Source organism: Dama dama, chromosome 9 (genome assembly GCF_033118175.1).
Source record: "Dama dama isolate Ldn47 chromosome 9, ASM3311817v1, whole genome shotgun sequence".
Lineage (NCBI taxonomy): Eukaryota > Metazoa > Chordata > Mammalia > Artiodactyla > Cervidae > Dama > Dama dama.
The window spans coordinates 91,201,585-91,227,868 of record NC_083689.1 but is presented as its reverse complement, the minus strand read 5'-3'; the positions used below and the strand labels follow the sequence as shown (position 1 = coordinate 91,227,868).

Genomic DNA, 26,284 nt, shown 5'->3' with positions numbered 1-26,284 from the left:
CTACATTACTATGTAGCAATAATAAACCCTTTCAGGAATTCAACAATTCTTCTTTCTTTATTTATTCCCTCCAATAACTCAACTAAAATATTTATGGAAGATGAGAATTTGGCAGTGATTTGGGATTGCCTCCATGCCTTCTCCAGTGGTTCTGGACTGACTGAAACAGTGAAATGTGTACAATAGACAAAAATATAGATGAACTTCACACACACCACTGAACAAACCTCAGACACTCAAGTGTCCACACTGCTCAATCCTATTTACATAAATTTTAAAAACATTAAAAACTAATCTTAGGCTCTTAGAAATGGCAATAGTAGTCGGGCATGGTGGTGAGTCAATGACTAGCAAGGAGAAAAACAGAGGGTTTCTGGAAAAAAATATCGTGATGTGGGGACTGGTTATATGGAGTGCTGAAACTGATTCATTTAAAAATTTTAAAAATTCATGTATCTGTACACTTCTGTGTCCTTTTATATATTTTATAATAAACATATAATACCCTGCATTTCATTCATAACCTAAATATATATATACACTTTCTCCATTTTAAGTTACAAATTACATAAACAATGTAAGTTCCTTGCAGCAAGCTACATAGAGAAAAGAAACACCAGCTCTTACTTTCCCCAGTCTTTCCCACTCTCATTCTCCCACCATGTGATCATCCAAAAAAATCAATGTTAACAAACATATGTATATATTCACAATCAAAAGATAATAATTTAATGCCAGAGAACGCTGTAAAGCATAGTTCTTGAGGTTGAAATCAGCAGTGTGTGTGTTTTCTTTTGCCCATCTTTTTTCCTACTAGGAAAGAAAAAATACAACCAGATAGCTAATGCAGGAGGTTCAGAAGAAAAGATAATCTGTTAAGATATCATACAAGCTCTGTTCTATTTTCCTACTAAAAAAAAAAAAATAGAATCAAATCACAGGATAGAGGGGCTGGGAGGGAACTGTGATTATAATAGAGATAAGTGATATTTGGGTAGGAACATGCACACAAGTTTATTTCTCAAGGAAACAGCACACTGTGGTTCAGCTTAAAGACAACAAAGATCCTCTCTATAAAGCACACGATAGAATTCACTTGAACTCCCGTTCCTTGAGACCTCTGTAACTGCTGCATTCCTTAATATAATTTTCTTTTGACTCTTCTTTTTTTTTTTTTTTTGACTCTTCTTTAAACTTATCTCCACCATACTCTAACTCCAGAAATACTGAGATAGCAGCAGTTTCCCCAGATGCAATATTCTGTTTCACATTTCCACACCTTTGTTCTTTTCTCTACCTGGAATATCATGCCCAACTCTCCTATGACCACAAGAGGAATAAATGTTTCTACTTGGTAATTTTTTTTCTTTTTTCCTACCATGTGTTGAAGTGACCTGTTTGCATGCCTTTCTCCCAGAGCCTACTTCAGCTACCTTCAAAGGCAGAGTCTCTGCCCAATTCATTTCTACAGTACCTAGCACAAAACGTATGGTCTTCATAGACACAGAGTTTTATTTAAAGAAATTATAAACCAAAACACCAAGCAGATTTTGAAATACTTGCTAGGCCTTTTTTTTTTTTTTAATTGAAGGAAAATTGCTTTACAGAATTTTGTTGTTTTCTGTCAAACACCAACATGAGCCAGCCACAGGTATATATAAGTCCTCTCCCTCTAGAACCTCCCTCCCATCTCCCTCCCCACCCCACCCCTCTAGGTTGATACAGATCCCCTATTTGAGTTCCCTGAGACATACAGCAAATTCCCATTGTCTAGCTATTTTACATATGGTAACATAAGTTTCCATGTTACTCTCTCCAAACATCTCAGCCTCTCCTCCCCTCTCCCCAGAAATACCTGTGAGGCTTTGAAGAAGTCAAAATCTTTCAAAACTCAAAATTCAGGGTCCTAATTGTGGAGATGACACTCACCATCAGTAATGGCTTCTCCTTTCAGACTCTTGATTCCCCTGGGCATTGCATTTCCATTGAGGTAGAATTCAATTATACCATCATCCAGGACAATTAGAAGATGCAGCCAGACATTTTCTTCCAAATATTTCATGACAGTGGTCTTGGCAACATACGTAGCATTGGAACCCAGAGTTTTGTAATGGAGGGAAAGTGTCACGTGGGATTCATTTGTGTGAATTTTTACCCCATAGTAGATGCCTCCATTACCATCATCCTTTGCTATAACAAATCCATTCGTATTGGCATTGGGCATTACCCAAGCTGAAAATGTAAAGTTGGCAATTGAGTTGTTCCTCGAGGGATGGTATTTTGGATTAACAGTTCCAAATGCACCCTCTAGTCCACTGAAGTACAAAGCATCTGTTCCACTATGGTGACGCCTCATGTGTGGCTGTGAGTGCACGGTGCTGGGAAAAATTCCAACCAGCAAAAAATCTATCACTGGAGGCAAACCAGCAATGAACTCACTAGACAATATTTCCCAGCCTACTCGTACATCACCAAAGGCGCCCTGCTGTCTCAGAACAGTAAAGCTGGTGATGTAAGACATAGCGTCTTCCGAGGGGACATCTTCTGCCACTTCTCTCTCAAGGCACTCTGGATCCAAGATGAAAACTCCAAAGGGATCATCATTGAATGGAATCATTACTGTCACCTGGAGGTTGGTTGCTGCCAGCTGGCCCCCAGGACCTGGGGACCCACCTGTAATGAAATCAGGATGAAAAACCAGAATTGAAAATACTTTCCAGTATAAAGTGAAGGCAAAAGGAATTTGTTTACCAAACTTCTCATCAAGTACTTTACTTGTTGATCAATGAACATAGTATCACCATATAGCTTTCATCACATTTTCAAGGGTATTCACTGTAATTTCATTAACAACCAGCTGAGTCTAAAAAGAGGATATTAACTAGAAAGGCTTAATTCTCATGCTTAAAACCAAAATCGATGCAGACATTGATTATTATTTAAATTATGGTACAAAGACCAAGCTTTTTAAGCTACCATGAATCTGTACTGTACTTCCTATCGTCTATTACTGTTTTGTTTGAGATGCCCTATGAAAAAAAATTTATTTGGTATGAATATGGAAATAAGTTTCCATCCACAAAACTTCATTAGGTGCATTTTCTACCTAGCTCTAGTTATTTCAGCATAAAATATTAAGTGGTAAAATAAAATAGATGGGAAAACACTGCACCTGAAATGTTTACAAGCTTTAAAATATAAAACTCATTGAACTCAGGAATTTTGTCTGGAAAAGCATGGAGAATTATTGGTTTGGCTCCTTCCCCATCCATAAAGTTAACAGTCCCTGAAGTTTCATAGAACTCTTGTCCAGGTTGCAAAGCAGAATCATTCTGAAATAGCCGCCAAGCCACAGAAACATTGCCAAAGTGTCCTCGGTGCCTCAAAATCCTATAAAAAAGTAAAGAAAATTATTTCTTACAAGAAATGTGGAAGTGGCAAATCCAACTCTAATGAGAACTTTCTGTACTGTCTCAGAAATACACTTTGTCTGTTTATCATCTTTAATATAAACCAGCCAGCCAGTTCTTACTGAGCAACCATGAAGAATCTCATGAAAAAGGACAAATGAAGTAGAACCTTAAATAATAAACAGAAGAATGCTTAAAAATCATAGTCTAACTAATAGATAAATCCAAACTAATAGATAAATTCTAAGATAAATTCAATCAAAAATATTCAGACAAGAATTGACAAAAGTTCTTCTAAAGCAAAGCCCAGAGTGAAGAGAAGAGTTCCAGAAGACCTTGGATAATTCAAGTCTTTGTGTTCTGATGAGGAACAAAAGTTGGGGTTAAGAAAGGTAAAAAGAATAATTTCTCTTACCATCTAAAGTGTCAAGAGTTTTCTTTAACAAATGAAAACAGCATAAAGAAGTTTACAATTTAATCAGACAACCAAATTTGAAATTATTCCATTCATAGGCATACTTTTTAATTTCGAAAGATTAACAATGTTTCAAATTTTTGCATATGTAAAGATTTTATTTTACTTTATTCAACTTTCAATTTGCCTTATGTAAACATGCTTACCAAAATGAATTAGTCTTTCCTTCTTCGACTGCTTTGTCTATGGGCTCCAAAGAAAAAATACCATTTGGGTCATCATTAGCTTCAATTATCACTGTAGCTATTCCATATGGATATACAACTGTATCACCTAAATTAAAAATGGAGAAGTCAAAATAACAAAAAAGTACCTAACTTACTGCTAAATCTGTATTTTTAAATTAAGAAACAGCTTGTAATAAGGTTCGAATTCCAGGAAGAATTTCCTCATCAAAGGTAATAAATAAATGAGAGAAAGAAATGCCTAAATAAGTTTACTATGACTTGTCTCTGAGGAAATGTTTAATTACAGAAGAACTACTTTATTAAAAAACATACATGATATTTTTATAATAGGAATATCACCTCAATAGTTTAATTAGAAATTTAAAACATAGCTTTATCAAATTTCAAAATGTTGAGGTAGATTCATTTCTTTAAAAAAATTGAATGAAAGGATTACCCTATAAGATACATTAATTAGAATCACTGGCTTAAGTACTTCCCTTTCAATCTCTGCCTTCATAGAGCCAAGTTTGATCTGGTCATACACAGAACAAAGCAATCTTTATGATGTTTAACATGATTTCTTTCTACTCCAATTATTTCCACAGCCTGTTAACACTGTAACAGCCAATAAATTAGGTCTCTTCTCACCAATCCCTTGAGGTCCATAGCTTTTACTCGCCACTGCAGCTGTCACCTCTGTAAGCAAAAGTCTTCCCCATCTTTATTCACCTTTCATCACTCCTCAGGGCCCAGCTCAAGCAACAACTCTTTTGGGGAATTTTTCCTTGAATTTCCAAGTTAAGTGCATCTCTGCGATGTTCCTACACCACTTCACACTTTGTCAATCTAACGTAGCGATTATCACATTATACTAACACATACATACTGACACATACACACACTCACACACACACAATTCCCTATAAGTCCTTGGACAAATGCTTCTTAGTCAACTTCATCTCCTCGCAGATAGATGCTCGGTCACTGGTATTTACGAAAGTTAGCTGAACTGATACAAATAAAACTTTGAAAATTAGATGAGGACAACACCTAAAACTAAACTTAGAGAAATGGACATATGTGGCAAACCAGCACATTATAAGTAACTTACATATATACAGCTGTACTTAATCTTCCTAGATAATTAGCCAATGAAAAGAGGAAGAAACAAGAGACAGTAAGTTATATAAAAAATCCTGACATTACAGAGTAATAGAATAACTTAAAATATATCATAAAATTTAAAAACAAAAACAAGAAAGCCTAATATCAGTAGGGTTCTGATTTCAAGCACATCTATTATGCAATATGTCACAGGTGTACAGCAAATAATAGAAATGAAGGGAAACAGGAAGACACAAATGAGAGAGTCGAAGGAATAGGGAGAATGACAAACAGCACAAACAAAAATTATTTTTTCGCCATCTTCTTTCTGAGTATTTGCATGTAAGAGGCATGAGGTATGCGTGCACACATAGGGTAAGAGACCGGACATCACAGAATCCAGCCCAGGGTTAGAGCTCACTCATGGAAAGGACACCTCCAATGGAGAAAAGCTTGGGGCTTGATGCTAGAGTCTCAGTGAAGTGGGAGGACATCCACCTGGTGGAAAATCAGGAAGTGAGAACCTGGAGCAGGAAGCGAGAACCCTAGTGTAGTAAGAAAGGCCATCTCGTTTTAGCAAGAAGGTAAACAAAGCAATGGAAAGTGGTTACACATAGGGTGAACTGATTAAATAAGTAAACATATTAAACTACAGGCCAATACTGCTGATGAACATAGATGCAAAAATCCTCAACAAAATTCTAGCAAACAGAATCCAACAACATATTAAAAAGATCATACATCATGACCAAGTGGGCTTTATCCCAGGGACGCAAGGATTCTTCAATATCCACAAACCAATCAGTGTCATACACAACATTAACAAATTGAAAGCTAAAAACAATATGATTATCTCAATACATGCAAAGAAAGACTTCAACAAAATTCAACACCCATTTATGATAAAAACTCTCCAGAAAGCAGGCACAGAAGGAACATACCTCAACATAATAAAAGCAATATATGATAAAACCACAGCAAACATTATCTTCAATGGCGAAAAATTGAAAGCATTTTCCCTAAAGTCAGGAGCAAAACAAGGATGCCCACTCTCACCACTACTATTCAACATAGTTTTGGAAGTTTTAGCCTCAGCAATCAGAGAAGAAAAAGAAATAAAAGGAATCCAAATTGGAAAAGAAGAAGTAAAACTCTCACTGTTTAAAGATGACATGATCCTCTATGTAGAAAACCCTAAAGATGCTACCAGAAAATTACCAGAGCTAATCAATGAATATAGTAAAGTTGCAGGATATAAAATTAACACACAGAAATCCCTTGCATTCCTATACACTAACAATGAGAAAACAGAAAGAGAAATTAAGAAAACAATCCCATTCACCATTGTGATGAAAAGAATAAAATACTTAGGAATAAATTTACCTAAAGAAACAAAAGACCTATATGTAGAAAACTAAAACACTGATGAAAGAAATCAAAGAGGACACAAATAGATGGAGAAATCTACCACGTTCATGGATTGGAAGAATCAATATACTGAAAATGAGTATGCTACACAAAGCAATCTATAGATTCAATGCAATCCCTATCAAGCTACCAACAGTATTTTTCACAGAACTAGAACAAATAATTTCACAATTTGTATGGAAACACAAAAAACCTCAAATAGCCAAAGCAATCTTGAGAAAGAAGAATGGAACTGGAGGAATCAATCTGCCTGACTTCAGGCTACACTACAAAGATACAGTCATCAAGACAGTATGGTACTGGCACAAAGACAGAAATATAGATCAATGGAACAAAACAGAAAGCCCAGAGACAAATCCATGCACTGATGGACACCTTATCTTTGACAAAGGAGGCAAAATTATACAAAGGAGAAAAGACAATCTCTTTGACACGTGGAACTGGGAAAACTGATCAACCACCTGAAAAAAAAAAAAAATGAAAATAGAATACTTTCTAACACCATACAAAAAAATAAACTCAAAATGGATTGAAAATATAAATTTAAGACCAGAACCTATAAAACTCCTGGAGGAAAACATAGGCAGAACACTCTCTGACATAAATCACAACAGGATCCTCTATGACCCACCTCCCAGAATATTGGAAATAAAAGCAAAAATAAACAAATGGGACCTAATGAAACTTAAAAACTTTTGCACAACAAAGGAAACTATAAGCAAGGTGAAAAGAAAGCCTTCAGAATGGGAGAAAATAATAGCAAACAAAGCAACTGACAAAGAATGAATCTCAAAAATATACAAGCAACTCCTGCAGCTCAATACCAGAAAAGTAAATGACCTTATCAAAATATGGGCCAAAGAACTAAACAGACATTTCTCCAAAAACGACACACAGATGGCTAACAAACACATGAAAAGATGCTCAACATCACTCATTATCAGAGAAATGCGAATCAAAACCACAATGAGGTACCATCTCATGCTGGTCAGAATGGCTGCTATCTAAAAGTCTACAAGCAATAAATGCTGGAGAGGGTGTGGAGAAGAGGGAACCCTCTTGCACTGTTGGAGGGAATGCAAACTAGTAGAGCCACTATGGAGAACAATATGGAGATTCCTTAAAAAACTGGAAATAGAACTGCCATATGACCCAGCAATCCCACTCCTGGGCATACACACTGAAGAAACCAGAATTGAAAGAGACACGTGTACCCCAATGTTCATCGCAGCACTGTTTATAATAACCAGGACATGGAAGCAACCTAGATGTCCATCAACATACGAATGGATGAGAAAGCTGTGGTACATATGCACAATGGAATATTACTCAGCTATTACAAAGAATGCATTTGAGTCAGTTCTAATGAAGTGGGTGAAACTGGAATCTATCATACAGAGTGAAGTAAGTCAGAAAGAAAAACACCAATACAGTATATTAATGCATATATATATGGAATTCAGAAAGATGGTAACAACAACAAAATATGCAAGACAGCAAAAAAGACACAGATATAAAGAACAGACTTTCGGACTCTGTGGGAGAAGGTGAGGGTGGGATGATTTGAGAGAACAGCATTGAAACATGTATATTATCATATATGAAATATGACCAGTCCAAGTTCAATGCATGAAACAGGGCACTCAAAGCTGGTGCACTGGGACAACCCAGAGGGATGGGATGGGGAGGGAGGTGGGAGGGGGTTCAGGATGGGGGACACATGTACACCCATGGCTGATTCATGTCAGTGTATGGCAAAACTACCAGAATATTGTAAAGTAATTAGCCTCCAATTATAATAAATAAATTAATTTTAAAAAATAATAATGATAAAGGGAGCTGGATTTCTCATCACCAGAGGACAGAGGGATAAATAGGAAAACAGAGAAAACTAGAACAAGCCCTCTGATGCTAGATACAATGGCCTTCAATATATATACAGCTGGGTACAGAACTACAGATGTTAAGGTGTGTGTGTGTGTATATATATTGAGGGGCTTTCCCGGTGGCTTAGAGGTAAAGAATCCACCTGCCAAGGCAGGAGACATGGGTTCGATCCCTGGGTCAGGAAGATCCCCCAGAGAAGGAAATGGCAACCCACTCCAGTATTCTTGCCTGGAAAATCTCTTAGACAGAAAAGAGCCTGGCAGGCTACAGTCCATGGGGGTTTCAAAGAGTCGAACACAACTTAGCGACTACACAACAAGAAATATATATGGAGACAGTCAAAAAGTTCATCCATGTTTTTCTGTAACTCTACAGAAAAACCTAAACAAACTTGGTGGCTAACCCAGTACATAAATGCATACAAACATACATGCATTCCCTATCACTATAAGAGGGCCCAGGAGGAGAATAGCCTAAGAAACAATTAGCACACCTATTACTGAGGTTCTGGTTTCTAAACAGCATTCTACACTAAAAGGAGTCAGGGCTTCTTGAAACAAATGACTGATTTCAGGGTTTTGACAGGAAAAGTATCAGATGAGTGTGGAATAGCTTGCTGTGCCAGGAAGTAAGAAAATGCTCAAAGAATAATAGGAACATGTCAAAAAGACAAGAAAGTCATTTTAACAGACCACCCCTAGCCAAATTTAGGACAATTTGACCATTAAAGTAAATAATGATAGTGAAATATAACCCACTGCATTACATAGAAATCATAAGCCCATACTGATAAATATGTCAATGAACAAATGGAAAGTTTGATGAGTAACAGGATAGTGATGCAGTTTTAAAGTATTTCCCCCACAAAATTTGTATTAAAAACAAAGGAACAAAAAGTACAGTGGTTGCCTGGCAATCACTGCCTAAATTGTGGTCAAAATAGACCTGGCAGTAAAGGGACAAAATAGAAATCTGTGCCAATGGAAGGGATGTGATGGGAACACAGAATTCTTCTACGCAATTCCTGCCAAGGATGCAAAACCTGAATCTAATAATGAGGAACATCAAACCAACCAAAATGAAGGACATTCGACAAAATAACTGCCCTGTAATCTTCCATACTATAAAGGTCATGTAAGTCAAGGAAAGACTGAGTATTTCAGACTGAAGAGATTAAAGATACACAGCAATTAAACGCAATGCATGATCTGGGAAAGGATCATTTTGCTCGAAAGGACACTGATGGGTAAACTGGAGAAATCTGAATGGGGTCTGAGGCAATGATTGTATTAATCTCCTGATTTTAATGGTTAATGTAGGAAAATGTCTTGTGTATATGAAAAAACACACTTGCATAATCAGGGGTGATAGAGTAACATGTCTTCAACTTACTAGAAAAGATAAAGGAGAAAACAGCTCTGTGTACTCTTAAAAGAATAAAACACTTACCAAAAGAAGCTACAGCCCCTCTTAATTTACTAAAGATACGGGTAAAACATTATGCTTCATTTATAGTACAGAGAAGGAAAAGTCTATTTTCCCCCTTGCAAACTGTCACACACCGTGACTACAGCTACAGAGAATTATCATTCAGTTGGGCTCAGTCACCTGCAGAATACAGCTTCCCAACCACTATGCCCACTGCCCTGGTAGGAGGGAAAAGTCTACAGAATAATAATGCCCTAAGCCCTTGAGTGACTAGAAAAGACTTCGGGTAGTTTCAGCTAGAAGATTTCTATTCCTCATGTAATAACATAATTTCCTGTGTGTGCTATTTGTGAAAAAAGATTAAAAATAATGACATAGGGTATACGGGTACACAAAGTTTCAACACATGTATTCTTTTACCCCTTCCCTTAAGAAATCAATGAAACAATTTTGCTCCCTTGAACATTCACAAGTGACAGTTAAGTACTTAATGTCATCTTGTAAAAGAACTGAAACAACAGATCTGCCATAAATATTATTTATTTACCTGTTGAGTTAAAGAGGATTATATAAAAGGGCTCATCTGTTTCTGGGATATCATCTTCCGTAATGAATACAGATATGTTCTGCTCTCTACTTCCAACTGCAAAAACAAGCATTTCTCCTTTTTCAACAGGAACAAAGTCTCCCTCTCTGGCGGTAGCCTTCCCGTCCATGGTAGCATATTGGACGGCGCAGGGAACATCAACAGATCCATTTCTGAGAACTTTAAAGTCAGCAGTCTCGCCTTCCCGAACCCTCACTACATGAGGCTCTAAAATATTCACAAAGAAAAGAAGGAACATGTGAGCTTTTCTGATTCCATCTACACATTATCAGATCGCACATGTTTCTCCCTGCCCCACCACGAGAAATGCCCTCCACTGAGTCTTTGCTGAAAGAGAGCTATGATTCCATTGCCTGCATGAGGTCTCCTCTGATTACTTTGAGTCAAGTGGCCTTCCTCTTGCCTTGATTCCTACAAAATCCATTGTCTGCGACTCCCAATTTGTCAGTAAACTGTATGCTATCTGGAATCCTCTGCTTACTGTTTCATAGACTTCATTTCCAAATTTGGACCATAAATTTTTTTTTAAAATAGGCCAGATACCTTCCACATCTTCTACAGGGTTAATAGAAGACTGAACACAGGACTAATTCATTAAGTACATGTTAACTGAAGGTTAAAACATAAATCGATAGAATTCAAGAGGTTTAAGAGTTTTACAGTTGCAAACTGAACAGCCTGCAAAAATGATTTAAGGAAGAATAAGATACCAATAAATTAGACACCAAATAAAACTAAAAGATGTCTCCAGTGGCAAAGACAGTTGTAAAGAAAGCATTCAAGTGGGGAAAATGGGGAAACCTTAATTTACATGTTAATTTATATGTCCATGAAATTAACAGTAATTATAGTAAGTAACCATTCATTAAGTACAATGCACAAACCCTGAACTGTCTTCAATACTTCCCTGTGTACTGGAAGAGGTTACATGGAGGACTGTTCATTTTTACACAAAGGAAAGAAAATAACTTGAAATTTAAAAGTAAGAAGAAAACAAAGCTAACAAAATAGTACTTAATTTTTCCTTCAGAATCCTTAAAAATATTTGTTAACATGTCAAAGAGATTGAACAATCATCAAATTCTGAAATCCTATTTAAACATGTATCAATCACGCTTTATTGAAAACGTTCACTTAAAACAATTATTGAAAAAAGCATCCTTACACTATTCAAGAAAGGTGTGAACTCACTCAAATAAGAAAGCAATACCACCTGCAAAATAAATGGGGTCATCATTTCTTCTAATCCTCAGAGTAGCAGTAGTTTTATTTCCTATTTTAGCTCCTCCAGTGGCATTAAGTAGGATAACGGTAAATTCCTCCATTTCCTCTGGAATCTTTTGGGAAAATGTTACACATGCTTTTTAGTCAGGTGATCTGTACAAATAATTTCACTACATATTCCTAAATTGTTTCATCTTTTTTTTAAAAAAAATCTTTATTAATAACAGTATTAACATTCATTTCCACTTCTAAGCAGAACCACCCTATTTTATTCAAGTAAGAATCATAACCCTTCAAAACTTTAACATGCATTCATCCAAACAGCCACTTTATTTTGACTCACTATAAAATGTAATGGAAACAGAGGTATTTTTGCTTTACGCCAAGTTAAAAAGAGAAATACTACATCGCTTACGTTTTTTTCTGTAAGAAAATGGGCTATTATGCTGTTTTTAAGGAGAAACAGTGGAGCAGAAAAATAACCTCTGGACACATTTAGAACAGAAATCATAATAGTAACAAAGGGTCAGTTAGCTTTCAAAGGCCCTTTATAAACTTTATTTAAGTTCCACAGAAGTGCATCACAAAGACCTCATTCCACTGTCCTAACAAAGTGAGACTCCCCACATCTCTGAGCCTATATGCCTCCCCATGTGGACTCTGCTTCACTTTCTCCTCATCTGTGTGACTTCACTTTCTCCTCATCCAGGTCTCCGCATCCTGGAACGGAAGAGTGTTGGAATTTTGTCTCTGGAGGCAGGAGTGTGAGGGAAAGGGGACAGGCTTCCATACCTATTTGAAGTGCAGTTCCCCTCAGAAAGGTCCATTCCATTGTTACTAAGTTTTTTCTCTGCGTTATGCTGAGTCCACCATCCACCTGGACCAATGTCCTGAATCTGCACATGCACCCTAGGGTACTCATAGATAGCGCTCTCATTCTGAAAGGGCCTTAAGTCCAAACCAAGCGCTTAACAACCTCTCTCACAAGCGTGAATCTCTGATATTTGACACCTAGGCAGTGTCACCAGCGACTACCAGTAAGTTCTAAAAGTCAAAAATGCCTGTAGGAAAACCAAAAATAACATTTCTACTTTGGCTTGTGTGTGTGTGTGTGTGTGCGCGCGCTCACTCAGTCATGTCTGACTCTTTCTGACCTCACAAACTATCGCCCACCAGCCTCCTCTGTCCACGGGATTTTGCCAAGAACACAGGAGTGGGTTGTCATTTCCTACTCCAGGGGATCTTCCCGATCCAGGGATCAAACTGTCATCTCTGGCATTTCCTGCATTGGTAGGCAGATTCTTTACCACTGAGTCACCTGGGAATCACTTTGGTTTTCAGTCAAGACATTATACCTGAGTTCTTTATCACATACTCTCATGGCAAAGTAAATGACCAGATGTTTAATATTCAATAAAAAAATAACTATTAAACAACAAAAAGAGTTAAATATGTAACATTTACCTCATCTGGAAGGGAGTAAATGGTGATATTTTTTAAAAATTCCTGGTCTCCAAAGAAAATAGTCGCTCGGACAGGAAACACATCTTGCGTGAAATCTGGACTAACAACCCATGATACATTAACATCACCAAAGTTGCCTCGATTTCTTATTACACCATAAACAGCTGTGAAATACAAATGGGTATAACATATATGATCATATATTAAACCATTTTAAAATGATGAGTAAAGAAATTGCTCAAAGTAAAAATAAGTCCCCTTTTTAAGAAAAATCAATTATTTGCTTAGCCCAGCCTCAAGTTACATATAAATTAACCCAGTCATTCCTCTCTAGCCATACAATTGATAAAATAAATGGACTCAATCTTTGCTACCACAGTCTGAGCTCTTAAAACTCACTCAGCACAGGGAACATAATGGTGCCTAGGTACATCTATCACAAGGGTATTTGCTAAAGACAGTCAGAGAAAGCTGCACACTCAAAAGTGATTTTCTTATCCAGATAGACATGGCTCTAAAGATAAACTATGTCTCATTTCGTGCCACTGAAAGAGTTCCCCAGATGTAACTCTCAGTTTCAGAGCTTTTTCTATTTGACTCAACCCATTCTTTTGAATGTTTGAGTTCTATTGCATATGGTTAATGGAAATCAAAATATAACTGTAATGTATGTGTTAGCCACTCAATCATATCTGACTCTTCACGACCCCATGGAATGTAGCCCATCAGGCTCCTCTGTCCATGGAATTCTCCAGGCAAGAATAATGGAGTGGGTAGCCATTCCCTTCTCCAATGGATCTTCCCAACCCAGGGATTGAATCCAGGTCTCCTGCACTGCAGGCAGATTCTTTACCATCTGAGCCACCATCATCATAATACTACATAAGAAATAAAAATTACAATCTTAAATATGATTTTTAAAACACTAATTTCTGCACCGTGTGTAATTTCTAAGCAGCTGGACAACTAAAAATAACTACCTACTAAAGAAATAAATTTTAAAATGCCAAATGTTTTCTTCAGTAAACAGTAATGGAATATAAGAAATAGAATACATTACCACTGTAGGTATCGTCTCCTTTACTTTCATTTATCGTAACAATTAGATCATCAGAAACAAATTCGATAATCCCATGAGGATCATCATTTTTTAGAATCGTTATGTTGACAACTGTAGCACTTCCCAACTTGCTTTCCCATTCACCATGGCTGGTGAGGACCACCCAATAATGTTCATCCAACTAAAGTGAGCATGTCAATTAGGAGAAATAAAAAGTTGAAATTTTCAGAGTAAATAAAAACATATATTCAAGAATATTAATACCATCAATTTTTCACAACAATGCACTCACTGAAAAAAAAAAAGCTGATTTTTTTAAATTTTGAACATTCTTCTATCAATTAAGAGAGATAGGTATAAATATACATTATTCAAAAATGGAAAAGACAAACCATGTTGCTACATTAAAATAGTGAGGAGACTGGATCTTATCACTGATGTTCCAGTCATCCAAACTAATAAAATTAATTTAAAAGCTATATATGGAATAATGTATATACATAATGGAACAATATCTGGTTCTCTTAATATATATAAAACGTAAATTTATTTTCTTTAAAAGGGTAATTTTACAGAAAAATTTCTTCAGTTTGAAACAACATCCTGAAAGTTCAGTCAATACAGATTATATAAAACAATGTTTAACATATATAAAGCTAAAAGGAGACAAAAACTAGTAAGTTTCAGATTGTCTGCTATCATTTTATGTAAGAATGGACAATTCAAATTGGTATGAGTTTTACTTTGCTTTTGAAGCTTGTTTTTTAGTTTCCAAACATAAGTACTTCTCTTTATCTTTTCTTGCCTGCCTCCTTTGCTGTATTTCCTTGCCAACATTCAAACTATTTATATTTATAACATACTACATACGACCAACTTTCCACAAAGGCACAAGAGAAAAATAAAATCCCATACCTCTGGTATCCCATCCAATCTTGTCAGCAAGGTGATTACGATCTCCCTTTCCCCAGGTTTAAATTCCAGTACTCCTGTGTTGCCATAGAATTCATTGCTATCCCTTGGCTCTATTCGATAATGAAGAAACTGTTTAACAAGTGCTCCCCTATATCGGATGATGTGGAGCTCTACAGATTCTCCTTCCTTAAAAAAAAAATTCATGAAATTCAAAAAGATAAATGCACCCCAAAGTTCATGGAAGCATTATTTATAATTGCTAAGATACAAAAGCAACAAAAGTGTCCATCAACAGATGAATGGTAAAGATGTGATGTGTGTATACACACACACACACACACACATACACATATGTATGTGGGTGAATGGAATATTACTCAGTCATCAAAAAGAACGAAAATTTGCCATTTGCCAAATGGCTTCCCTGGTGGCTCAGATGGTAAAGAATCTGCCTGCAATGCAGGAGACCCGGGTTCAATCCCTGGGTTGGGAAGACCCCCTGGAGAAGGGAATGGCAACCCACTCCAGTATTCTTGCCTGGAGAATCCCATGGACAGAGGAGTCTGGTGGGCTACAGTCCATGGGGTCACAAAGAGTGGGACACAACTGAGCAACTAACACACAAACGTGAATGGGCTTAGAGGGCATTATGCTAAGTGAAATAAGTCAGACAGAAAAAGACAAATAATGTATGATATCACTTAAATGTGGAATCTAAAAATACAACAAACTAGTGAATATAACAAAAAAGAAGCAGGCTCACATACAGAGAACTAGCAGTTACCAGTGGAGTGAGGGCAAGAGAGGGGTCAGGGATAGGAGGTACAAACTTCTGGGTATAAGAGAGGCTCAAGGACAAACTGTACAGCATGGGGAATATAGCCAATAATTTGCAATAACTGTAAATGGAAAGTACTTTTTCAAAACTGTATTAAAAAAAATAATCCCACACTCTGAATTCAGACTGAACAGGTTTGCATCACAACTTTAAGCAATTTGTGTAAGGCTCAGCTAGAAGTGCCAATGTGTCTCTTTCACACTTAAATATAGCACTGACTGCTTTGAACAGAGACTAGAACGTAACAGATCCTAATTATATGTTATCTATATGATTATACCAATAATAATGATGATGACTATGTTCTTGCCAGTAAAGTACCATATAAAGGATAGGGAAAAAAGTCCACAAAAGTTCAAATCCTTTGAAATTGCTCTTCTGAGGTTGTGAGTACAGAAGAGATTAAAGTTTCTTTCATACTTACTTTTATAATATAGGGTCCTCTGGAAGCAGGAGAAAATTCAAAAACTCCCCCAGGATCATCATTTTCCAAAATAATTAGGTCACGGCTTGTATATCCAGATTTCAGCACTTGGTTTTCCACATTGACCCTGGAGAAAACAGTAGGGGAAAAGGTATCCACTACCTATAGACTTACTTCTCTTTGAAGTCTTACTTACAATATTTATAACACTTTCATATAATGAATATGAAGGTTATTAGAAGTTAAAACTTAAACTTAATTTAACTATATTAAAATCACATAAGATCAAAACAGTTTCACTGATAACACTTATGGGAGAACTTCTCTTTCTGAATTCATTATATCTTTTATATTTGATTGAAAACAAACACTGCATATGTATGCTAAAAATACAGTAATTGAAAGTTTAAACATATTTTATTAGTATCAAATTTATAGACTTGTTTGCAGTTTTAGAGAAATTTAACTTATAATACATAGTTTTAAAGTAATTTAAATAAAATTGCTTAAATTTTACACACACTTGTATTTGTTTTTTAAAAATTCATTACATAAGATTATACTAATTGAATACAAGTTGGATACCTGCTTGGACTAAAGCAGGACACATTGACCAAAAATAAAGTTGTGATTAGATTTTAGAAATATTTCATGACCTTCAGTATGATTCTGTTCACCCTGACTTTAACCTTATTTTTTTTATTATAAAAGAAATATTATAAATAATAAATAAAAATATTTCTTTTATAATAAAATAAAAAGTAGGACATCATAAAAGAATGGAATGGAATGGATCTGAAATATATGATATGTTATAGCAATTCCTATACAAATCTCAAAAGAACATATTAAAACAAGATGCTTTTTTTATTTCTGGTTTTTATGTTCAGCCTGTAATTAAAATGATCAAAGGGACTAGAACTGTAAGGCTCTGAGGATTTAAAAGCCAGCATACTCTTTGAGAATTCTCAATCCCACAAGCTCTTCTAAACCTTTCCAAATGTCATGTTCTATCGAATCAAAAAGTACCCTGATCAAACCTCAAAATTACAATGCAGCCACAATTAATACGTAGAAAGAACAGCACACTTCCTGTGTAACAGAGAATACGAATTAACATCCTTCCCCAGTTTTTGGAAATATGCCAACCAATACCTATCATACTAGTGGCCACAAAAGATATAATCAAAATAATAAGAGGATGAGATGGATGGCTGGATGGCATCACCGACTCGATGGACATGAGTTTGAGTAAACTCTGGGAGTTGGTGATGGACAGGGAGGCCTGATGTGCTCTGATTCATGGGGTCGCAAACAGTCGGACACGACTGAGCGACTGAACTGAACTGATGTCCATATAAGCTGAGACAAAAACAGGATCGGAATGTGAATATAAAAATCCATTCTGAGCATTAAACAAATGAACTTATTTTTAAGCTTTCTTAAAAAATGCTACCCTTTTGGAAAAAAGGCAAAGCTTTGAAAAGTTCTTTACACAACAACTAAGAGTATGCAGGCAAGAAAATGCTTAAACGCACTCAAAAATCAATGCAAGAAATGAGCGCTCTGCTTCTGAATTCTTTGTGAAACAACCACAAGATTCATAAAAGACTGTTAAGTAAGAACTGCACCAACAAAGGACACTAATTGCTTTCTTGGTTATACATACACTATCGGGAGAGCTAAAATTTTTAAGTTCTTCAAAATATGTAATTACATAAATTCTCAAAATTTTTATCAGCTATCTTAATAGTATTCATAATTTAAAACGCTTAATACCAAAATTAAAAAAAAAAACCCTCAGATAAGCTTATCATTAGAAGATAAATGAACACACAACGCATGCACAGGCAGGTGGGCAAGCCAGCTTTCCCAGGGCTGGCAGTCAGGCAGAACAGAAGCCTTGTCCAAAACACTGGCATGCAAGAGCAAAATGCTGAAGCACCCAAAACCAGACATTCTTCAGTACACTTACCCAAAATACACGACAAACCTTTCGGTTTCTACCCTGTCAACACAGAAGAAAGTATGTGTGGGGTGGGGGAGAGGGGGAAGGGAGACAGAGGCAGTATTTGCCAAAACTTCACTAATGCTGCTAGAAATGGGAATGGCAGGGTAAAAAATAAAGCTAAAGAAAGCCTTTCTTTTCTGCCCCTGCCCCCACCTCCTCACACGAGCTGGTCATATTCACTTGAAGGGAACTCCACACACTGGGTTCTTTGCTATTCACAAATGCTAGCAAGAGGTTGGGCAGTTCCCACTTAGGGAAGATGACCCCACGGCCAGCCAGCATGTCAAGACTCATTGAAGACATTCCTTTCCAGGCCCGCTCCAAGGCGCTAGAGCCTGCCAAGCACTGTGCGTGCTCACAAAACCCCAGCAGCTGAGCAAATTTCATTCAGCCCGGCTTATAATTACTTAGTAGTTTTAATTAGGTTTCAAAAAAAAAATAATAAAAAACCCACATCCTCAGATCTGAAGCCAGTTATTCTTGGAAAGAATAAAAACTCTTATCAGAAGAGAAATATATACCTTTCATCATTTGCATAGGAATATACTTAAGAAAGCAAAAGATATCACTGCATCTTCTAATTATGACAAATACTACTTAAATATAACTTTCTATCAGGAAATATAAACACTTTTCCAGATTTCCAATGTGCTGCATTTTTAAACAGCCTTGAGAAACATGTCAGAATGTATACACCCTAGTGTTTCACTTTTCAAGTCAAATAAATAATACCATAAATAAGGAGTTATATATTCTACATATGTTGCAAATTTTCCTGAAATTAACTGGCATAATAAAGTTGTTTCTGATCTGGAGAGAACTTGAAAATATTTTTAATTAGTATGGTATTAAAAGCATCATAAATCATTCAGTACTAGGGCAACTTTTATCTCTATTTAACAGAAATATACAAAATTTTCATCTGAATTTTACATTAAAAGAAAATCACAAATGATATCAGAATAAAGTACTTTCCTGCAATATTTTACTGTAACTTACTATAATCACACTAGCATTCATTCATTCTTTTAGTTTAGTTAAAAATTTGCAAAATTGAGAGGGAGGTTTTGACAAAATACCTTACTTTAAATTGTGGATTTGATTGTCACATTTATTTCAATATGTCTTAGTAGAGTTCTGAATTGTAATTGTTCACGCACATATAGATAATACAAATATGTGCCAGTTTCTAATTGAGCTAAAAAAATTTAGTATCAATTTGAACTAATTTCTTCCACTTGAAAAGAGAGGAATCAATAACTTCTGAAATTCTTGTCCCTGTGGTTTATACTTTCTTGCGTACTACTTTAACCCACAGGAAAGAGAGAGAGAAAAAATACTTCAAAATTATATTTAGTTAATTTCAAAGATTTATATATGGTTAAAAATGACTGTTTTGAAAGAATATGAAGAATAGTCACTTATGAACTTGCTATACATTTAGTTCAGAGTTGAAACTCTCAACTGAATTAATAAAGTCTCTATAGATTACTGCCTCTTTGGTTTATAACTGCTGTTCATTTTTCTTTAGTTTCTTTTTAAGACAGTCCATTGATTTAATAAGCACTCAAATCTAACTTAAACAAAAAAAGGAAGTGATTGGCCTCCAACTAATAAAAAAAAAAAAAAAAAAGTCATAAGTGAAAAAATAATAATTTTCAGTTTACATTTCACTAATTTCTTATCATATGAAATATCTTCCAAAATATTTAATGTGTGTGTGTGTCTATGTATGTGCATGTGCAGTATTTGGTTTTTGCTTTTTTGGGTTTCTTTGTTTGCCGATTTTGCTGTTGTTTTAATTTTTAATTTAAAAAAGAAACACAATGTGGTTACAAAAGCAAACAAAATGAACAGCAGACATTCAACAGATTAGTTCCCTATATTCTGAATTTTTTTCTTTCACATAAAAATAAAAACTACTCATAAGGTTTATTAAATGTGCTTGTATTTCTACAATACAGCAACACAGAAAAACCTATAAGAGTCTGAGAGCAAAATTTGGATACTATCAGGGGTTATATAAAATGATTATTACTTTTTCAGTCCTGATTAAAACAGTACAAAATAACACCTATTGAACCACTGAACTCATCTATGAATTTTATTGTTTCTAAAATGAAAATTTTGCAAAGTCCTCAAATCACACATTAGCCTTCTCACTATGTATCAACTTTAATTTAGAGACGTATGGTAGATAAGCTGGTTTTAATTTTAACTCAATTAAAACCAATTAAGCAAAATATTTTTTTTATTTTTGAAATTTCATGAATTACTGAAAAATTCTCTTTGAGAGATCCTGGTATTTTCTTGATCTAAATCACTTACTTGAGAAATGTTAAGTAAATCCTTACTACTACTTAAAATACCCGTTAAATGTGTATTTCTTTTTCTTCTTTGGAAGTATTATTTAATATTTAAATCCCATGTAAAAAAGAGAATTTCATTAAATTAACATTAACGCTTTCTTTTTACTCACTCTAAAAAGTTCTAATCCTCTTACTTGATGAAAATGAAGCCAGCAGAGCTATTTGCCTAACCTAACATTTTGCATTTATTGCTGCCTATTTTTTGAATATAGCAACATATTAGCTATGCTTAAGATGTATCTAATACCTTAAATTCTTGATGTAATGTTTCTTCACAAAAATAGCAGGGTAAGAGTTCGCTACATCATATTTACTATCTAACCAAAATCCATCATAAAATAGCAGTAAAGTCAGGTCAGCAGAGCATTATCTACTTAAGTATTTTCTTTTTACTTTACATGGAAAAAGAATTATTCTCCATACTTTACATGGAGAAAAGAAATAAAATTATTTCAGAGAACATGAACATACAAATGTCACTAAACGCTACCTAATTACGTTATTACCTGTCTAGAGAAAGTGTTACTGTCTCATTCATTTCCGGAATGTCATCAGCTTTGACAGTAATGTTGATTGTTGTGTCACTCTGCCCAGATAAAAACACGACAGAGCCATTAAAGGGTCCGATATCGTCCAGGGTCACTGCTTTTGAATTAAAGCCAGAGGGCTTCAAACTCCAGTAGACAGTAGCCTGGCCATCAGTTCCATCCCGATGTAAGGGAATGCATACCTTATAAAGAGAAGAAAACAGAACAAGTTCTTCTGAAATACATGCTTACAAACTACCTAAGCTTTTCAGTTAGTACAGACACATGTTAAATGAATGTTTAGGCACTCTGCATAGAGAAGTGAACAATTAAAATGCTATTACAAGCACAACTGAACAAGCTTCTTTCTAAGCATGACAATTATAAGACTGAACTACTTTATATTAGTTTTTGCTAATCAAATTTATCTACTAAATTTCCCCCGCCTAACAATATTCCTATCCTGAGATTTGTCTTAACAAAAAGACTTCATTTTAAGAGCCAAAGAACTGTGAAAAATATAGAACAATTTAGCTAAAGAGTAAATCTCCATCAGAGGGTCTCTGAAAAGAGAATTAATATCACCATATAAACTGAAAAATAAGCTTTTGCGAATAAATCTGGAAAGCAAACAGTTATCTTTAATGCATCCTAAAGTGATAAAGGGCAAAATAAGAAAATAATAATACAAATAAGAATAAGAAATGCTTCTAACCAAACAAATGCTGATACTCAAATCATGGCTCTGAGTTTCCATGGGCAAGTTACTTAACCTTTCTGACCTCAATTTCCACATGTGAAATGAAGCTAGAGGTTCCCTATTTTGCAAGTTCCTGGTGAAGAGTCAAGTGTCTCTCCATAGCATGAACTAAATAAATGGAAACTATAATAATAATTCTGAAACAAATTGTATTTGGTAGTGTCATTTGAGTCCAGCACACTTTCAAAATGTCTAAGAAAAGGATCACTGAAGATCATAATGAAGTTTTTTTCAAGCAAAAAATATAAAAAAATATTTAACAGTAGCTATGCAATTCTTTTTAAGTGCCTAAAAAAGGTATCCTCTGCACTTTGCCCTTTAACATAGGCCATCTGGAAAAACATGGAAGATATTTTCCTCACTAACCATTCTCCTAATTTGGCTAGCAACGGTCAAGGCTGAAGACCAGCAAGAAAGTAAGATTCTCAGAAAAGATTAAAAAAAAGAAGCAGCAAGAAAGGGCTAGGCCCTTGATTTACCCCAAGGGAGTGGGCGTGGCCAGGCTGTAAATCAGACAAAGAGAACAAAGGAAAATTCTCACTTCTGCTGTTTCCCAGGAGGGGAAGAAGAGGGGTTCATGGAGCCCAAAACTTTCCCTAGAAGCTCATTCCCCTCCAGGAAAAATATGGAATGGTACATGTACAGCTCTGTAAAATAGATGAGCAAGAACAAACCATTCTTTCAGAACAAACTGAATGCTTTTGAGGTTTTACAAGAAAATAGTGTATTATGAGAAATATACAAAACTCAAAATCACCTTGAAAAATTGAGCTTCTCTGCCAATTCACAGAATCAAATATACAAACAAAAGAAGTTGTGGTCACCATATTTTGACATGAGGCTTTGGTAACAAAAACAACTCTCCAACATTCCTAACCTGAACCACAAACCAGTTTAAATCAAATCTAAGTGTGAGAGAACCTTAAGAGGGTTTTAGGGACAGACTGTGGCTCAGGGAATGGCATGGTCAAAGGTCAGAGTGATCTCTAGATAGATGGCAGGAAAATTCAACCAGGTGGCGGGCAGAGAGAGGCGCCATATATGTGAACATGGTTCCGTGTGTGTGTGTATCCAGAATATATGTAAATTATATATTTATGTGTAATTCCTAAGATTTGGTATCCCCTACTTTATCACCACCACCTCCACCACCAAACATAAGATGCCACCCCAATCCTGCCCAAGGCAAGCATGAGGAATGCTTGGAAATGGAAAAAGTCAAGGGTTCTTGGGGTACATATGACTTGACTAATTTTTTTTTAAAAAATTGTGTTGGGCTATTACTTTATCAAATGTCACAAGCCTCCTCATACTATCCTTCTTCTTATATGTGTGTAAGCAATTAATTCTAATTTTATTCTTTCGAATATGGAAAAAGATGAAAAAATCACACATTCATCAATTTCTTTATGTCAAATTACAAACTGAAGGCTTGCTATAACGGTGAAATTTTTCAAGATCTGTTAACTCTGTATTAACCTGACTCCCCCCTCAAAAAAAAGTATCTCTATCTCAAACTCAATATGCCCCATCAATAAGAAAAAGTCTACTTACCACTTCAGCAGCAAAATCTTCTGGCTCACGCAAAATGATTGGAAGATTGCTAACAAAGCCAATTTCTCCATTTGCAATGTCTGGAGTAACCACCAAAGAAATATTTTGGATTTCCCCAAATCTAGGACTTATAGGTGGAATCGGGGGAACTATATTCACCAACTCCACAGCTTCCAACTGTAATAAACAGAAAAACACCATAAAAAGTGAAAAGAAATTTTTAAGAAAAATTTTAAAGTCTTAATTGAATGAAAAGACAAGCACAGGTAAAGGCCACCAATAACCTGGCAACTTCCATCTCCTTCATTCGTCATCCTGATTCAACCTCCTGGACTGGCCTCTTAACCTCTTTCTGCTTCTCAATTATAATTATTCTCAGGGTTCTTCCTGAGACCTTTATCTTACAATTTCACACTTGCTCCCTAAAAATCTCTGGATCTCTCCTTCAAAATTCCAAATCTTTATAACTGCCACTGAATATGACATAAATGTCGCAGAGACACCTTACAGATAGAATGTGCACAAAGCAATCACCATCTCTGCTCCATGTTACACAATTTTCCCCAGTACCGCCATCTACCTTTCCTCATTGCCTGTACCCACCTACCTTGATTTAAAGCCAAATATCAGCGAGTTGCCCACACCTCCCTCCTCCCTTCCACTGAACCACATCTCCAATCAAATCATTCACTCCTCTCTGCCAGAGAAGATTCACTATCAGAAGACCATTCACAACTCCCAATGTGACTTAATATGTCTTTATGTTTAAAGAAATGCATCATGTGTCCCTGTGATTAATGAACATGACTGCAACTTTCGAAGTTTTTCCTCATGTGGAAGGGCCTCTATCCATCATTTCAAAAATCAAAATGGACTTGCTTTTAAAAACTAGTCAAATATCCCTCTCCCCTAGGAAAATTTCCTTGAATTCTCCAGCCCTCTTTCTTCTCTCTCTTCCTCAACTTCTACTACTACCCTCACTAAACTTAGAAATTCACTTTAAATTTCGCATATTGCTTGCTTATCATCATTTTCCATGTTCCAGACTCTTACTTCCCAACAGGACTACAGAACTCTCGTGGATCTGTGTCCTTCTCAGTATTTTCCTGAAACATAACATAGACCTGTATGTACAGCAGCTACACAATCAATGTGTTGATTTACCCCTACAACACAAAAGGAACTTGCTCAGAATCCTGATCTATCAAAATCTTCAACTTTCAAAAACCCAACTTATCAATCCTCACAGTGTTCACATGACTATAGGGATAGACAGTCAATATAGGATTGTAAAAAGCATAGATAATTCAAGTTAAAAAAGCAACTGTAACTTAATGGAACAGAATGGATCTCTCCCTCTTCAGAGCCCTCTGTTAAGCTTTGTAATGTGGATACAATGCCGCTAAGTAACCAGCAGTAGACACTGGTGATTGAAGTTGGTTTTTCACAGGTGGACAAGGACTATACTGATACTGCACATACGCTCACTTTTTCTGATAAACAGTGTACTTTTTTTTTTTTTACTTTATAATATTATATTGGTTTTGCCATACATTGACATGAATCCGCCACGGGTGTACATGTGTTCAACAGTGTACATTTTAAGGGCAAAATTAAATGCTTTTTAAATGTAACACAGTTTGCTTTGAAAATCATATATAGGAGAAGAATACCAAAAGTTCCGTAACTGGTAAATATTCACTTCACTTGAATAAAAAAAAAAAAAAAAGAAATCAGACTAATTTTGCCAAACAGTGGTATGTAGACTGAATCACGTAAAACATGCAGTCCTTCAGGATACTGCATTTGCTTAATAAAATAAATCAAATGTGAAAATAGTTAAAATGACATAACTGTCATTCTTCTAGAGAAAAATAATATACATACATATATATGTGTGTATTCATCTTTAAAGGTAGCACAAAAATTTAAAAATAAAAATATATATTTGAATGGCATATAGTATACACTGGTTAGAGGCAAAGACTTGAAAATACACTGGTCCTGTGTGAGTCAGAATGTGTTTGTGAATGTACACTCTCATCCCTATATATTCACAGAGAGTCAAACTGATAACACTGTTGAAAACATCAAGGGGGAAAAAACCCAACATATTTTACTTTGAAACTTCTCAAAAAGGACAAAATTCATATTCTTCTTAAATTTATCAAAACAGTTACAGAACTAATTCTAAACGTAGTATTTTTGAAAACTAAGAAGAAAGAAGATATAGAAGGCCATGAAATGAACTGATCAAAAGGAAAATGCTAATTTTCCATGGCTTACTTCCTAGTCTCCAAGCCTTTTTTGTCTGGGTTCCTTAAGCATCTGTTAAATTAAACTACTCCATTCATAAAGAGTCGTTCTTTGCTTTCAGACAGTTTGCAAGGGGGACAGCACATTACTAACCCCATGCCTGCCAAAAGCTGTATCCCAGACTAATGTATTTAGCTGAGAGGGTCACTAAAGAATAAGAAGCTCATGTCTCTGATTCTCCTTTCTTCAGTTTCATTCAGATTTCCATGCAGAGTCTGATGCCTCCTATTCTAAAGTTGCTCATCCATTATGTACTATACAAACTACACAACCTTTTAATTCCAACCAGACCTCCAGAGCTGACAGCTGTTCT

General features: G+C 35.6%; 1 protein-coding gene across 1 annotated transcript in view; it reads right to left on the bottom strand.

The window, feature by feature from the left end:
• ADGRV1 (adhesion G protein-coupled receptor V1) overlaps positions 1-26,284 on the bottom strand; it is a 549,629-nt gene that overhangs the window by 477,126 nt on the left and 46,219 nt on the right. Inside the window, exons 10-20 of the mRNA XM_061151999.1 lie at positions 23,656-23,832; positions 21,321-21,544; positions 16,435-16,561; positions 15,173-15,358; positions 14,258-14,438; positions 13,198-13,361; positions 11,723-11,846; positions 10,450-10,716; positions 4,032-4,158; positions 3,173-3,390; positions 1,930-2,673 (exon numbers count right to left, since the gene is read on the bottom strand). Coding sequence (XP_061007982.1) covers positions 1,930-2,673; positions 3,173-3,390; positions 4,032-4,158; positions 10,450-10,716; positions 11,723-11,846; positions 13,198-13,361; positions 14,258-14,438; positions 15,173-15,358; positions 16,435-16,561; positions 21,321-21,544; positions 23,656-23,832 — 2,539 coding nt within the window. The remainder of the gene's footprint in view (positions 1-1,929; positions 2,674-3,172; positions 3,391-4,031; positions 4,159-10,449; positions 10,717-11,722; positions 11,847-13,197; positions 13,362-14,257; positions 14,439-15,172; positions 15,359-16,434; positions 16,562-21,320; positions 21,545-23,655; positions 23,833-26,284) is intronic.